A 17,635-nucleotide genomic window follows, 5' to 3' on the forward strand; every position below is an offset into this window, starting at 1 on the left:
TTGGGCTGCTGCTGCTTTTATAGGCTGACAAGAGGCCGGCTAACTTCGTCATAATTGGCAGATCCGTTCTATACTCGAAATGACCTCACAGGCCGTTGGGAGGGTCTTCTTGTTCAGACAGCACATTTCCTCACAAACACCTGAAAGTACGCCGACACACATTGGTGCCAGGCAGACTTCTGAAAACACTTTGTAACGAGCCACACATACAGTGCTTCCGGAAAAGTGTTGGCAGCGCTTCACTTTTTCCACATTTTATGTTACACCCTCATTCCAAAATGGAATAAATACATATTCCACCTGTGATAAATTCAGTTGATTGGACATGATTTGGAATGACATACAACTCTCTAAATAATATCTCACAGTGCTTGTCAGAGCACAAACCAAACATCAAGAGCAAGGAATTGTCCGTAGTACTCCACAACAGGATTATTACAAGGCACAACTCTGAGGATGGGTACAGAAAAAAAATCTGCTGCTTTGAAGGTTCCAATGAGCTCAGTGGCCTCTATAAATGAACGGAATTCTTAACAAGCAGGACTCTTCCTATAGAGCTGTGTGTCTGTCAAAGGTTTCAAAGGCCAGTCTCGAGTTTTGACAGCTGTACCAAAATTCAGTTGTCAGGATGTGTAACCTCGGGCTTTAAAGCAAGCAGGGATTTAAAGGAGTGTTTGGCTTCCACGCTAAGTCATGATTTGTGGTCATGAATTTGAGTAAAATTTCGAGTTTAAGACCTCGTGATAAAACAACATCAACTGTTCGCTGTGTATGTAATATGTAAAGGTTGTTTAAAATGTATATGGTTCTACAAAATTCATAACGGTCCTCCAAGAGAAACCCTAATTACAATGTGGCCCGCAACAAAACTGAGTTTGACAGCACTGGATTATCTGTTCTGGTTTTCCTTACAAAGGCCGCGGGCATGCTGGAGATCGCAGGGCACACATTGACAACAACAATTTGTGCTCATAATCACACCTAGGAGCAATTTTGGGTGTTGAATAAACCTACCCTGCATGTTTTTGGAATGTGGGAAGAAACCCCAGAAAACCTACGGAGGCACGGGGAGAACATGCAAACTCCACAAGGAGGCCCAGGGCCAGATTCGAACTCAAGACCATTGCACTGTGATGCAGACCTGCCAATCAGTCTCCAAACAGAGCCTCCACTCGCAAGTTTTTTTTTAATTGACACTATGACCGTAAGTTGAGAATGACCTGGACAATTAAAACACACAAAAGTCGATTTTTAATCAATTTATACATTTTAGTATAAAACATGCCATTCATTTTATACTTCACACTTGGGTGCAACAAGTTGAAAAGTGGGCCCAGTGCGCTCTCTGCTGGTCACATTGGATAATTAGTTTTATTCACGATCAGTATTTACCAAACACTGCTTGAAAAATAACTAACTTTACAACATTTACTTTGTGTGAATTTAGTTTGACAGAAATTTTACAGAGAACACTGACGTGTCATATCACAGAATGCGATTATTTTTGGACGCCATACTTTGATTTTCGTAACTGCATTGGACAGCACGGAGTCAGATCTTAAGCCTCACAGAGACTTACCTACAAGTGCCACCTTTCATTTTATGGGGTGCATGATGGAATTTTGAAGAAATTAACCTATGTTACCATCTTTGACTGTACCGGGATAGCTGATGTGCTGGAGCCAATCCCTGACTTCGGGTAAACAGCAGGGTACACCCCGAGCTGGTCGCCAGCCAATTGCAGCCTATTTATTCATATTTATTATAACAGGATGCAACCACGCAAAGATTGGACCCTCCTTTCAACATTTTAATCAATTTTGAGGGCTCTTTTTCGAAGACAGCGAATGCAGAAATGCTGCTGTACCCTGACGTTTGTGTAAGCGCAAGGATCACGTCCTTGTTTGCCCCAAAACATATTCAAATATACTTTATTTTAAAAACTATTGTGAAAAAAATCCGCAGATGAATCTGCAGGTGCGGAACCACAAATATGCGGAGGTATCCTTGAGAGATGTGCCACATTTGAAGGGAATACAATGACCCATTTTGATTGCTAGTTTATGAAGTCGGCTCTGTTTACGCACAGACACATTTTTAATCGTGGTTTGTGTGCGTCTGCGAAATTTCTACCGTCTAACACGCCTTTGTGCAGATTTACACTGTGCGCCGCACCAGATTTGCGCCAGTCTTGAACACGATGATGATTTAATGCGACCATAATCAAAAATGCAAAAGTGAAGGCAGATTATTGGCATGGGCCCATTGCAGCTATGAGGCACATGTTGTAACGTTGTCAAGGAACATGTCAGGAACATGTTACTGTCAGAAACCTTGTATTAAGCCACTAGTAATAGTAGTTACTGGCTGGTAGGCCTCGAGAGACACTTGTGTGAGAAAGCCCGTATTATTTATATGTTTGTTTTCATACTCATTATTTTTATTTAGTTTTGTTCTGTTTTTGTCAATGATGGTGTTTTTCTATCTGGGTATCAAATATCCTATTTTGATGACGGTCTTTGAACGCACCAAGTACGGAGGTAGGGTTCTCGCAGCACTTCGTATATTTTATTTCTTGTTTGTGGCCCCCAGGGAGTCTTACCCCTGTCAATAAAAAATGTGGGCGTGCATAGAAGGTCCCTAAAACTCGCGCTGCACCTTCGTCAACCTCCCTGTTTGTTGAATTTCAAGGCGATTTTTTAGTTTTTATGACGTCACATAACGCAGGCGTAGACGGTGTTCATATTTCTGCTTACGCGACCCTCATGAGGATCAGAGGTATGGACAACGGATGGATGGGTGCACGTTAAAATAAGGTTGGTCAGAGTCAGTTTTTATGGCTCGTAAACACAGTTTACCCACATAAAAGAGCCACCTAACCGAAAGGAGCTTCATCTGTTAACTTCTGCATGCAGCACCTATGGAGCAAGATAGCACTCATTCAACCAATGTGGATGAGTTCTATGCACGATTTAGGGAGCACAGCACAAATGATGCTCCTCTGGAGGAGGAGACAACTTCAGAACCCGATTGGGGAATCACTGATACAACCTCGGAAGAGGAAGAAGAGAAACCCTTTGATTTGCCTCAAGAAAAAAACTGTGATGTACTCTGGGAGGAGGCAGAGGATGAAGAAGAGCAACCTAGTGCTACACCTCAAGATGAGGACGAGGAGGAAACCACAGCCACATGTTCTCATGGCGTAATAGCACCCCAAGAGGACGAAACCACAGCAGCACTTACGAAACAAGAAGCCACTGATGGACCACGAATGGAGAACATTTTTGCATCACCTGAGTATGATTTTAAAGTAACTGGAGTGACTCGAACAAGTATGACACCTGCATCGCTCGCCACTCCGTTCACACAAACGTTTAAGAACTTTCCCTCCAAAGACCACTATTTTCAGCAACAAATAGAGCAACGGAAACGAGACTTAGATTTCAAGCTTCAACAACGCAGGGCCTCCAATATGCGGCAGATGATTATGGAGCAGGTTGCATCGAATCAGGCACAAAAGGAAATGGAGCGACAGAAAAAACTGTCTGAATTGAGCTCGTTAAACAACGTGCCACCTGCTACCAAGAGCACGGAGGATGTCGAAACCAGTGGTGGCCGATCTGATGAACATAATCATGCAACAGATAAAGAGCTTGAACACCACAAAGTAACAGAGGAGGAAAAACACAGTGAGGTGGAACGCCACTGGAGAACAAAAGATAACAAAGCAACAGAGATAACAAAACAAACAAATGAAAGTTGCAGTAACCCACAAAGTAACCCACAAACAAGGCACAAAGCCGAAGACAAAGAAAAGACCAAAAAACAGTCGAAAGGGGGATGGTTTAAGAATTGTTGCAAGAAAAATACAAAAAACAAATCATCCTTGTGAAAAATGTATCTCTATCTCAGCGCTAGTGGTACTTTATAAGAGAGAGAGGGAGAATACCTTTATTAGTCTCGCAATGGAGAAATTCCAGATTCACAGCAGCAAAGTTATGAAAGGAAGAAGTAGAACAACAAAAAAATAGGAGCTGCTGGAAAGGCAGCCACTCTCGCGGCGCCATTATTTGATCTGGAATGAAATACACATTGGGCATTTACTATTGATGGATTGTAGGACAATAATAATCAACGAACATTGATTTTCAATGTACGACATCAACCATTACAAGCAACCTACAGTAGAATTCATTCACAGTGGCTTGTACATTTGAAGATACTGCTTAACAAACCTGTGCACAGCACCCAAATTATGACTGTCCCTCACAGTCACAATGAAGTCAATAGTAAAACGTTCTACTCTAATTATGTAAGTACTGTAGTGCTTTTGTGCACGTGTGAACACTAGTACAAGCGAGGTAGTAAGCAAGAGCTACATGTCTCAAGTGTTGCCAACTTCACCGTGTTTCCACTGTATTTAGCATCTTTTCCGAACTCCCCAAGCAACTTTTTCTGGGGGGAAAAAAGGCAAACAAAAATAACGGCAGTGGTCCTTATGTTAACAACATTCTTAATTCCTGCACGGGGATAGGGAGAGGCCCAGGAGGCCTGACATTACAGTACTCTACGCAAAAATAAATATGCAGGACAAATCTATACAGGATGTATTATAAGTCATCATTGTACATTATACATTGCTCTCAATAAAATACTTAACACTTTTCAATTTATTTGAGAGTCCTGATTAGGAACGACTAATATGTGTTGGCGGTTAATGCACAAACTCACTATTCTCATTTTAAAAGTGTGAACATGTATTTTGATTTTTTAATGACTCTTTATAATTTTGTTTAAAAATGTGTATTTGCAGGGCGGCCCGGTAGTCCAGTGGTTAGCACGCCGGCTTCACAGTGCAGAGGTGCCGGGTTCGATTCCAGCTCCGGCCTCCCTGTGTGGAGTTTGCATGTTCTCCCCGGGCCTGCGTGGGTTTTCTCCGGGTGCTCCGGTTTCCTCCCACATTCCAAAAATATGCATGGCAGGCTGATTGAACACTCTAAATTGTCCCTAGGTGTGAGTGTGAGTGCGAATGGTTGTTCGTCTATGTGTGCCCTGCGATTGGCTGGCAACCGATTCAGGGTGTCCCCCGCCTACTGCCCGGAGACAGCTGGGATAGGCTCCAGCACCCCCCGCGACCCTAGTGAGGATCAAGCGGTTAGGAAGATGAATGAATGAATGAATGAATGTGTATTTGCAATGGCCCCGTGTTCCAGTGGATAGCGCATTGACCTCACAGCGCAGAGGTACCGCGTTCAATTCCAGCTCCGGCCTTCCTGTGTGGAGTTTGCATTTTATCCCCGGGCCTGCATATGTGTTTTCTCTGGGTCTTTTGGTTTCCTCCCACATTCCAAAAACAAGCATGGCACGCTGATTGAACACACTAAATTGTCCTGTGTTGTGTGTGTGAGCGCTGGTGCTTGTTTGTGTGTGTGTGTGCCCTGTGATTGGCTGGGAACCGGTCCAGGTGTCCCCCGCCTGCTGCCCGAAGACAGCTGGGATAGGCTCTGGCACCCGGCGCTACCCTTATGAGGATAAAGCGGATCGGAAAATGGATGGATGGATGTGTATTTGCTAACTATAAGAATCCATACATACACGTCGCAATTTATTGAAACAAGAGAAAAAGCTTTTTCTAAATACATTAAAAACAATAGAGACAAAGTTGTTGGTTAGCATGCTGGGTTGTCCCTCGGCAAGTGTTCCATTTTCTCATGTGGCCCGTTTGCAAATGTAATTCTCCACTACTGTTATATTAGGTTCAACCAGTAGATCAAGGATAGTTTAATTTAAAGGCCGGAAGGAGCCATAGTTTTTCATCATTGCTATTGGTAGGCCACATAGGACCACTCACTTCCGAGTCAGATGAATGATAAAAATTTTTATAAAACATGAAACAAAATATGAGCATGCGTGCCAGATACGCATGCATCAGCATAGTCCCATGACACTGAGCAGACCCTGTGGACGCAGCAATCGTAGCAGTGTTACATTTTTATTTGTGTCATTGTTTTCAATGTTTTCATCGTCCTCACAAAACCTACAAAACTCGTTGCGCCGTTTTCTCCTTTTGGAATATGTTGAAAAGAAGGCATTGATGTTGAGCAGAATGTTTTCCACAGCAACAGTAGGATTGTCAAGAGCCTGCCTCACAGTGTTGTGCACAATGTGCAACGTTCAGTGCAGTTTCCTTGGAGGAGATCATCGTCTTTTTTCTTCAAGTTAGTAAAAAAGAGTCATAAATTCCATAATTCACATGTGTGTTGTCTTAATTATACACTGACTTGTCAAATAATAAACCAACTTTGTCCAGAGACTCCTCTGTGTGAGCTAGAATCCTAACGGGGGACTGATCTGTATTCTCAATGAAATCGAGCATTTTGTTTGTGGCCTGGCTGAACGAAGTATTGAACTACAAGGGGAAATGCCTTCCTGTTGCCTTTATTTGATGTCTGTATAGAGAATAGAAGTGTTTTTATCTCATTGAATGACCCTTCTCGGGTGGATGCACAGGGACACGCGCCCTCTGCATGCCCCTTGCAGCGCTGTCGTGAACTGAAGAATAATTAACTATTCTTCTTTTAGGTGGCAAAAGGTGCAATATACCTACGTACATGTATTAACATGTTGCCATTCATACAACAAAATAAATTATGGCTGCTTGAAAATATATTTTCGTGCAGTTAAAGAGGCCCAAGTCACACCACTTCCATTAAAGTAAATTGAGACGAGATAATTATTTCAGTATTTGTTTGCCCCAGTATTTATACTTTTGATATTGGTGGTAAAATTTTTAAACGGATGTTTTGGCTCAATGAAGTTTTGGGAAACATTGGTGAAGGTGAAGGAGTGTCTCAGATGCCTAGTTTAGTGACGTTGATGTAGATGGTGTCATAATCCAGGTGGGGGTGCCGTCGCTTGCTAATTAGGATTGTCTACAGTTGAATTTGAAAGTAGCAGTGAATAGCGGTCACGACAAATAGCATTCACTGCAAATCATGCATCGTATGTGGGAGCGGTATCAAACTGAAGCTAATGATATTCACAGACTTTGGTCCGCTTTGTAAATTGGCAATATTCTTAGTTACAGCAAGAGAAGCCACCATTAAATGACAAACGCTATCAATATCTGCAGCTCAGCCAAGGCGTGGCTTCATATGGAATTAATCAACCAATAGGATATTAGTGTTCACTCTTAAACACTCCTTTTTACGGTTGCTATGCCTACTTCACGGCTCTCTCTGAATGACGGGCTTGGTAGCCAATTGTCTTTGTGCAGGTTTGAAACGGGAGTGTACTCTGGAAAACGTCGCTCATTTCTACTACAGTGAGCAGACCACTGGAGCCACACACGACACTGTCGGATGGACGCTACTCAAACACCGGGGGAGGACAATGCAATATAAATGTCTTCACAGAAGTCTGCACAGGTCATAAATCACCTTTTATTTCAATTTACGTTTATTCAACCACCGTTATGAACGCATGTTTATTTGTGAAAGCGTCGCACGGGTTGTTCGAACCATATATGTGACAGCCCTCCCGTTGGCGCAGTTGTTTGACTCAAGCTAACGCAACAAAGGTGCAGTTCACCTGAAGAAACGTGAATATTAGTTCCAAAATGTAATTTCATGTGGAACCACGTTTAAAAGCTTTGTTATATTTACCGTCATAGAAACGTATTTTCTTTGAGGTGTACAGGTATTCAAAGTGTATTCAAAGTTCACATTAATTTGATCAGTAAATTGAATTTATTGATTAAAATGAATGACAAGTTCTAGCTTAAGTCAGTACTGAGTGTGAATTGTGTTGTCAACAAATTTTATAGACTATTCGTTTCAGCCATTTTAAATATCTCATGATACGAATTACTAAATTTGCACAGTTAAATACTTGCATAAGTGGCAGCGTAACCACATATTCGCAAACACGTTATCTCTTCATTTCTCTTCTGTGATGTCTTGTAAATTCTTAGTCTATCATCACAGGCCGTGCCATTGGTCAAATAGTTTTACGTTCAGTAAGCTCTCTTGAACACATTGCTACTTGCAAATACTAGTCAAAAGATTAAAACTCAGCAGCATTTGGTTTCTGGTTTGTTGGTATCCAGTCGCACTTCAATGTTTGATAGATGTTCCAATAAATGTATTGAAATTTTCAATTTTTACTATTCTCAAGCTCAATTAGATTACATTGTTTCAAAGCACATAATGTCTGTTTGTATGTATGGCTGCATTTATATCCACAATTTTCACATTTTCAAGATCCACAATTATAGTTGAGATTTTCACGATTTTGCAGATCCACAAATATACGCTTGATTTTCACATATGTTGTTGATTTTAATTTTGTGTGTGTGCATTTACAATGACCAAATGCTTGTAAAGATTCAATTTGGCTTGTAAAGTGTCGAATTTGTGTTTGTGGATCTGTGGACATGCACGTTTATTTTTTGACAAACGACACATGCCATTAAAAGTTATTCTCATGCATAGTTTTCAGGTATTCAGATGTGTGGAAAGGCCATATTTCCTCCAAGCCACTAAGAGTTAGCAGTCCCCAGAGAACGAGCTATGTCCCATTTTTCATCTAAAAATTGGAAAACGAAAACTGTAAAATGAGCCGTGATCTAATTTTCTATTATGTGTTTATTTAACACAAGTCGGGCAAAAAAAAAAATGACCGTATTTTGTTCCCCTCAATTTTCTGCTGCTGCTACCTCAAATGTCGCTGTGGCCGCAGACAAAGACAAAATAAGTGAACAAATGAAGAGAGAAGAGAAAAAAAAGGGGTTGGACATGCAGAGTTTTCACCAGCCTCTATCTACTACATATTCCTTATATAAATGTGGGTGAGGTGACCATTGAGAATTTTGGAAAAAAAATCTGTTAATTTTCCTGAACGGACGATCTATTTCCAAGACGGTTTTGGCAATCATGCTGCCAATGAGATTTTACACTCCCCAAAGGCTTAAATAATGAACAACAAATCTTTTGGTGCCGTGGCGTGAATATAAATTATGAAATTGGATGAATTTTTTTTTCCATGTTCAATTTGTGTTTAAAAATGTGCAAAATTTGTACCTTTATAGTATTTTTGTTCAACTAATGCAAAAAAAAAATGCGGTCAGCTATTACTGTGTATTTCTCTGCTTTTTACTGATGTTTCGATTACTATACTTCAGCAAATATGATCATGCCATACTCGCTGTCAAAAGGGTGCGACCAAATCATCTATGCTTGTGCGACCAACTGAAATATTGGTCGCACCACTTTTATCAGTGCAAAAGTGTAGAGCCTATTCAACATCCTTTTTTTTCTCCCACGGTTATCCTGCTACTTTTAGTCCTTTTACAATCTGAATCCGAGTAGATCTCTTGTTATATAGTCAGCTAAACAGTTGAAACTCCTAACTATTGCTAGTAATAGACTGGGGCAAGCACAAAAAAATGAGGAGAAATGATGACTGAGGAGAACTCCGATGCTGGGAGAAAGTCAGGACATGCCAAATTAAAATTACCGACAGACGTTGCAGCCAATTGTGTGAACAGAGCAACGGTAACACTTACAGGAAAATGAGAGAAGCAGGTGAATAATCCACGCCCCGTTTTGCATTTAGGTTTGAATGGATGAGTTTATTGACACCTAGTAAATTGTTCTAAACAGGCAAAGAGCAAGAATATGCACATGGTTACAGCCATGCATAATACGTATAGTTTGACCGTACATATTGAATTTAAGGATTTCTTTGATCATGTTTCTCTCCTTCTGAATGATTGGCTCCACATCAACTGTCCATGATGTGTTAATCATATGTTAACTTAATTTTCAAATGGAAAATTAACCTGCCCTGCATCGCCATAACTCAGAGGCACGGAAGCATCAAGCCCCAAAGAGCGAATTGAATTTGTTCCACACACACAAGCAAAGCAATCAAGTTCAAGGGCCGCAGCGTACTGAGCACCATGAGCGAGCTGTACGATTGCAAACATACCTACCAACATGCTGCAACGGAAAAATTGTGATCCTTTGTGTTTGTATCAGGGAACAAAGTTTTGAGGCCATGCCTGCGTTGTACTCCCCACAACCCTGAACTGGATCAACAGTATAAATAATGGATGTGTGGATGAATATACAGTACTGTATTGTGTTGAATTCGTTTAGGAAGAAGTAGATTGCCCTGGCCACTGTTGTGATATTTTAGTCGTGAAAAGGGATAGAATTAAAGGACTGTGTGTGTGTGTGTGTGTGTGTGGCAATTTGAGAGGCAGACACTGCGACAGCAGAGACTTTCTATGCTTTGCTTTTCAGCCTCATGTACATATGAAATCTTGTAACTCGGTATTATTTTAAAATAGAATGTACGTATATGTACTAGATAGGTTGTATTAACTGGCTGGATCTTACTTCATATCCAGGAACGTCATGTTTGTTGTTAAAAACCTGACACTGCCTCTTTTCAGTACCACTCCCCCCTTTTTCCTCTTGATGTCCATGTGAAGGTGGGCATTTTTTAGAGCTGGAAGAAAGTTTTGTTTTCAATTACAAGTTTATGTATTTTAGTACATTGCTGTGCCTTATAATTTATGTAGGGGCACACTGTATCACTCTAATTAATGCAATGACATTGTTTTCTGCTATTTTCGTCAGGTATGTTGTGTTATGTGGGGCCCTTTTTCTCTTGATGTCCATAGGGAGAGGCACACTGTACAGCAGGGGTCCCCAAACTACGTTATTTAGTTGTTATTTATTTCATTAATAGTGTTACTATTTGTTTCCTGACTTTTTTTTTCTGTAAAGAACCTGGAAAGGGTTATTTGGTTATGTGTGGCTTTCTGGGAAACAATAAATTTTTTAAGCTCCCGTACGATCGTTGATGTTACAAACTGACACCGGCCCCCCATCAGAGAAGGGAAAAGTTATGTGGCCCTCACAGGAAAAGTTTTGGGGACCCCTGCTGTACAGTATCACTCTAATTGAGGGGATGACATTCTTTTCTGCTATTTTCGTCAGGCTTTGTGATTGGGAGAGTTAAACACAGCCAATACAGGAAATCCTGCTGGCCGGCGTCAATATTCTTCAACACAATGTGGTCTGACGAGACCTGTTACATAGACATCCCGTTTAGTGCATAGTCTTGCTAAGAAATACAGTTTCAGCTTTCATGAAAGACCATGACCTGTGCTCGAGGCTGTGAATGTGTACAGCCAAGGTGCCTCTCTTCCACAGATGGAAGGATCCTGGGGCACTCTGGTTCTGGCTCGCTTTCTGGGTTAGTAGTTCATTTAATGCCTCGCTGTGTACGATGATCAGCTCATATATGTTTTTGTAAACAAATGAACAAACAAAAAAACTATACAGAGCTTAAGTTAAGTGGTAATTGCCTTCAGGTCTTATTTTTATGTATTTATTTATTTCATAAATGGTTACTGGGTTTTAACTAAGGATGGATTTCATATTTTTTTGGGGGGGGTGGTGTGGTGTCCTTTTTGTAGATTAAAATGAGGTGGACTTGAACGTTTGTGTGTGTGTGTGTGTGTGTGTGTGTGTGTGTGTGTGTGTGTGTGTGTGTGTGTGTGTGTGTGTGTGTGTGTGTGTGTGTGTGCGCGTGTGTGCGTGGGATGTGCTGACAGAGTGAGAGCTATGCACAATTGCTCACATGTGCAGCTTTGAGGGAACATTGAACAACACACCCCTCGCAGTCAACTTGGGAGCAGTCCATGTTTGGCCACTCCTGTTTTAGGGGAAGTGATTACGTTTGAAAAATCAAGGTAAATTTGACATGTAGATTTAGGATTATCCGCCTGTAAAAGGTTATTGGTGAATATTTTTTTTACCGAAATGGGTCAGCCAATTGTAAAAAGGGTTCCCTAACTAGTGTAGAGTCGAAAGGGTCGAGGAGATATAAAGTACTATTTTACTGACATTTGGAGGTGTTTTTTTGATAACTAGGCATTTTTTTTCTTTCCTGCATATACAAAAAACCCAACAAGCAATTTCTCTGGAACTCATCAACATTTGAAAATTCTCAGTGCACATTCAGGTTGAACAACCCATTCCAACCACATTTACCATTTTGACAGACTTATTTTGGGAAATCTTATCATGTTGTTCCTTTCAGTATCAGTGTAATGAATGTCTACTTCTTGAATCACTCTCTTTTTGATATAATGTCGTTTCCACATCTATAGGTTAACTAGTGCTGATGTAAAATAGTTTTGTGCTAAAATATGACAGGCCTTTTTTAAGCAAAAAATGTGATGTAATTTGAGTCATTAAATATTTTAAATTGCTACTACTGGAATCATGGTCTTAATTAACTGAGAGGTTGTGTGGAGATCCTTGTTAGATTGTGAAGTGCTTTCTGTGCCTGACTAATGTATGCTCATGCAGCTGCTCATGCAAGCGATGGCTGCCAGGCACATGGTCACAGACTGCAGTAGTGCTGCATTGACAAAACTACATTCAGGTTCTGACAATGGGGATATTGCCTGGCCCATGTTGATCACTCGGATTTTCCCCACATTTCCTTTCTGTCAGTGAAAGCCAAGTCTTTTATCACTTTAATGGCTTTTGTGTACTTGTCATTAAATGCAAGTTATGTTCCTGCCCTGGTAATTATGTTTGATTTGCCTTTGTGTTAAGCTTTGTTGTTTGGTTGTGGTTTCCAATGACAATTTGAGAGTGCAGAATATGTTGTGAACATGATGAAATGATTTATGAATCACCTACAGAATTATATATGTAGGATGATTCAGACGTTGTTGATGTATTTACAAGGTTCACCCACCGCTGTTGAAATGATCAGCGAGACTACAATGAATAAGAATTATTTTCATGGTTTTGCTGCATAAAATAATTCTGATGAATCACGAATGAAAAGCAATGTCTGATTTTCTGATTTTCAATATGTTGATTTTCAATTTAGGCTGCAACTAATGATTAAAAAAATCGATTAATCCATCGATTATTTTGATTAATCAAAGACTCTAATAATGTTTTAATTTTCATCTCTGGTTTCTAAAGCAGGATACTTCAAATTGATGATGCAGAAAAGACACGAATTAATACATACATTCACTTTCACAACTGCTTCTCCTGTAGAGAGTCGAGGGGGCTGCTTTTATCATGAGCACAGTGACCCCAAACTTAATATTTTAGGAGAGCTGGAAGAAAATGTTAATATTCAGACACAAACAACCTGTATGATTCTCAGCAGCAAATTGAGGTGACACTGAAGATGCCCCAGTGCCCACGTCACTAACTTGACATGGAAATGAATAGTAGTCTAGAAAACTGTCCTTTCGTTTTGAGTTTAGCTTTTTTGGTCTTTTTTTTTTTTTGAGGGTGCTTGTGTGCCCTCACATCGATTATTCCCTGGATGGTCACCCACATTGTCCATAGCAAAAACCCGTCCTGCCCCTTGTTCTACGTTAACAGTGGCTCGGGCCACTACATGACTGTGTAGGGCCACCCGAAATTCAGTCGGGTCAGTATCATGAATAAATACGATAAAATCAAGATGTACTTGCATTTTAAAATATTTAATATTCAATGTATTCAATATTTTGCTCACTCATCATTGATCTTTGTACCATGCTTCCCATCAGGTTAAATCCTTCCATATGGAATGGCTTGAACAAGTTATAAAGACCAGCAAATGTCCAAACTTAAACATTCAGTGAGATTTTATACTACAAAAACAAAAAACAACATGCGAATAAGTGACTTCAGAGAAGTACTCTTTTATTAAAAGCTTAATATAGTATAAAGACACTAAATATGAACTAATCATTGAAACTTGGCATATAATATCATGGATATAGGCATACAGGGTCAGTGCAGATTGTGGCAATTCTGCATAAAACTACAAAGCGTGTCTATCCCAACATCTGTGGTCACAGCTATTCCATTTTTGCTCCATCCATCTCATACCCACTCGGGGTTCGAACACGCAGTACTACCATGTCACCCGCCTGAAGTGTTGTGCGGCGACCGCTGAGCTTGAGGCTCAGGGTGCCAACTCAGTGGCCAGTGCCCTCTGAAGGCTCAGAGCTGTGAGGTTTTATGAACGTACATAGCACAAGCTGGTGTCCATTACACTCATGCTTGTTTGCAGCTCAACTGACAAATAAGGTCTGACACAATATGGTCTTCTCTGCCTGCTTTGCCAAACTGAGGGACAGATGAGTCAATGCGCCGTGAAGGTTCCACTGAACTGCAATTATTAGTGTTTAATTATCTTGGACAACACATGGAAAGAGAATGCTAAATGCTCACAGAAAGGAGCCGGCAAACTGGGAGGTTAGAAGCTAATGGCTCCACTGTGACTGAACTCACGTTTCAGAAATTTGTTTAAATTATTATTTTTAAAAAATTATCTTTAAAATGACATTTGTTTCATCTTCATTTCCTCATCAGCTTGAAATATTCTTGCATTGCTGGCTATGATGAAACCACATAGTTTTGTCTGCTTTATACCTGTACCTGTACTATTAAAACGGTTTAATATGTTCATTACTCACTATGCGCTCAGCACTGGCGTTGTACTGGACCCAGTTTGTGCTTGCTCTTGTGGTGAATGATTAAGCTGTCCTTTATTTGTCCCGCAATGAGGAAATTACAATCAGAATTCAGAAAGCCTGCACTGTAGCATTTTGTACTTCAGGACCTGTGGTGTAACACCTCTTCAACCTCTCATAGCAATGTTAATCCACCGAGGGAGGAGACCATGTTGGTGTTGCGGAGGTGTGAGTTTGTTGTCCTTCATGTCTTTGTTCGAGACATCTGTGAGTACCCAGGGTTCTATGGTGGTGGAATACAGCATGTTCACATTGGCATGATAAGATGCTGTTTTTGTGTAGTTATAATACGTTGGGCTGCTTGTGTTTATCAAGGTGTGAGAATTTGATTCATTCGTTCCCATCTGTCCACCAGACTTAATTTTTTTTCCTTTGGATGGTGGCAATCTGTGTAGTGTTAGACAGGCTGCAAGTTTGGCTGCGCTCTGTGAACAGATAATACTTTGGAAAGGCTGCGCAGATAAACCACTTGTTTTGTCTTTCTGACTGATCCACTGCATTTTTGCTGACATGATCTTGCATTCAGAACCGTGTTTTAAGATTCACATTTCCAAGCCGAGCTTGCAGCGATTTTTGACGACGAGTTTAGTGGTTCGCTATCAACCTTTATTGCAGCTAGCATGAGATTAATTCCCAAATAATGACTCGCTTGCAATTGCACGGATTAACCGGAGACCACCGCTGGGTGGAGTCTGTCTGCCTTTTGCCGTAAGTTAACAGGTAAAAATGTGAGAGGCTGTGCTGTGTCGGGCTCGACCAATATGGATTTTTTTTTTCGCCATACAATGAATAGAAGCGGGGGGAAGGCAAGTGTTTTTTTAATTTTTTTATTATTTTTTTTCCAGTTCAATCGATATGATAACTAAACCACATGAGTATTGTAGGCCCACACACCAATCAATTACCTCCTTGGTGGCTCTTCCACCTCACCATCCCTCCAATCACTCCTCCTTCGCCTGCCCATCCTCTGGGATGTTCTTCTGAAGTCTTTTATAAATCTGTTATTCCCCAGGAGCATCCTTCCTACACTGAATTTATCTTGTGTTTTCTTGAAGAGATTGGTAATAAACCTTGTTTTTTCTAGTTCCGATCTCAGCCTTTATGACACGAAACGGCCCTGCCGTTCACCGTGGGCAACAACATGACAAAAACAAAACAAATGACAAAAAAACAAGATTATGGTACTTGATGGCCCCCTGCCAAAAAAATAAATAAATATATTTATTAGAGCTGTCAGTTTAATGCGTTTTTATTGGCATTAATTTAAATGATTTTTAACGGGATTAAATTTTTTCTCGCGAGATTAACGCGGCACACGTCACAAGCGGAAGTTACTTGTTTGGAACTATTTTGTGTGGAAGGTTACAGTGTTCTGCGTTCATATAAATGGAGCGGGTGGAGCTTCTCTGTGTTAGTCTGACAGTGGTAGCGACCTAGCGAAAATAAAACGTCTGCAGTGTTGTCATTCAAAATAAGGTCTACACAAAAACTGTAGAGAGACTTCCGCACAAGAAGGACCAACACAATCAACATAGCCTGACTGTGTTAGGGGGAGTGACCCCCCCTCCCCCTTTCAGAATGGTTTGCCCCAGCAGGACGGGAGAAGTGCGTGCGCTTTTTTGTACGGCGGGCAGTTTTGAATACAGCGGCACATAATGAACACTGGTGTCCGGTGTCTCTTTATTCTTCAACAAACATACAGAAACAGACTGCTGTGTTCACAGTAAACTTGAGAAAAACGAAGTATGTAACCATGGTTTAAATATACTATAGGCTGAGTACTAGTTTACCTTACATGTGCACTTTATAATGTTATATTGCTGTGTTTTGATTTCATTAAAAAAGCTGTTAAAGCAGCTCTTGTGTGACAAAATGTTTTTTTTCACTGTTGTTGATGGACAGTAATATTGTGTGAGAGATTATGTGTGAACAACTGCTCCAAGTGAAAAATGTTCATGTAAAATTGAAAATCAAAATTGTTATTTCAGTAAATATTTGCATTTGGCACATAGAAAACTGATCCATGATTCCATGTTGATGAGAGCATTAAAATGTGTGAAAAATAGGACAAAAAATGTAAAAGGAAATTCAGAAACAATAAAAAATGTGTGAGTAATCACGATTAATTTTTTAGTCCATTTGAGTTAATTATGACAGTTGCATTTTTAATTAGATTAAATATTTTAATCGTTTGACAGCTCTAATATATGTATGTGTATGTATATATATATATATATATATATATATATATATATATATATATATATATATATATATATTAAATATAGAACAGTTTTGCAGCAAAGACTCTTCTTAACTTCTACTCACAACTCATGCTAAACTTTGCTCCCCTCCAATATGCCGTACAGAGATGTTAGTCTCTCGGGAAAAAGGAAACACAAATTGGGAATTTTGATTGTTAGATGGCAAATAAGAAGGAATTAAAGAACTTTTGTCTTTCGACAGTATGCATGTAAACAAGAAAAGATGATCTGCCAAAAGATGAACTAAAGTTCTGACAAATATGCTTCCTTTCCACTTCTTTTACAGAGCACGGTGACTATCTGTTGAGTGATGATGACTTCCTTTCAGAACAACTTTTGGGTAAGTGTCTCATGAACTACAACATATTTTATGTACTATATACCTGTGGTTGAGAAGAAAGAAATTTCATCTGTGCTGTGTGTTGCACATTTGACAATAAAGTTGACTTGACTTGATACTGTATAGCAAGGTTGAAAATGCATCACTTCCTCCTCCTTTGCCCGTTTTATGCACACTAATTCGCCGACTGAGGATTTCATCACTTCTTCCTATTTTGAATTTAATGCCCCTAAGTGTTAAGGTACGAATACCCAAGGGTTCTTGAGCCGTTCGTTTTCTGAATGGCTTTTTGTCATGAGGGTCGCGGGCATGCTGGAGCCTATCCGAGGCTTTAACAGCATCTTTAATTTCCTTCGATCAATTTTCAGCGCCACTTACCATCCCGCTTGACCAATCTGAGCAAACGCTCATTCGCAGGAAGCACTCGTGCGAAGGTTGCCCTGTAGAGATTTT

At 40.2% G+C, this 17,635-nt stretch overlaps 2 protein-coding genes across 2 annotated transcripts in view; both read left to right on the forward strand.

Annotated features, from left to right (window-relative positions):
- Nucleotides 1–2,548: 2,548 nt before the first annotated feature.
- On the forward strand, nucleotides 2,549–4,555 carry LOC127606165 (uncharacterized). Its single transcript, XM_052074247.1, has 3 exons — nucleotides 2,549–2,816; nucleotides 2,916–3,727; nucleotides 4,535–4,555. Exons 2-3 carry the CDS (start codon nucleotides 2,921–2,923, stop codon nucleotides 4,553–4,555), a joined length of 828 nt encoding a protein of 275 aa, XP_051930207.1. The 5' UTR covers nucleotides 2,549–2,816; nucleotides 2,916–2,920.
- Nucleotides 4,556–7,267: 2,712 nt separating this feature from the next.
- Nucleotides 7,268–17,635, forward strand: part of fcho1 (FCH and mu domain containing endocytic adaptor 1) — a 43,738-nt gene continuing 33,370 nt past the window's right edge. The window contains exons 1-2 of the mRNA XM_052074153.1: nucleotides 7,268–7,427; nucleotides 17,129–17,182. Of these exons, the coding sequence (XP_051930113.1) occupies nucleotides 17,153–17,182 (30 nt within the window). The 5' untranslated portion in view covers nucleotides 7,268–7,427; nucleotides 17,129–17,152. The remainder of the gene's footprint in view (nucleotides 7,428–17,128; nucleotides 17,183–17,635) is intronic.

Source organism: Hippocampus zosterae, chromosome 8, assembly GCF_025434085.1.
Source record: "Hippocampus zosterae strain Florida chromosome 8, ASM2543408v3, whole genome shotgun sequence".
Classification (NCBI taxonomy): Eukaryota; Metazoa; Chordata; class Actinopteri; order Syngnathiformes; family Syngnathidae; genus Hippocampus; species Hippocampus zosterae.

What these genes read in the sequence shown, in the direction of transcription:
- LOC127606165 (XM_052074247.1), top strand. Translation starts at nt 2,921, where the DNA reads ATGGAGCAAGATAGCACTCATTCAACCAATGTGGATGAGTTCTATGCA. An exon ending in GGAGAACAAAAGATAACAAA is followed by an intron (nt 3,728 to 4,534) that starts GCAACAGAGATA and finishes GCACGGGGATAG; the next exon opens with GGAGAGGCCCAGGAGGCCTG.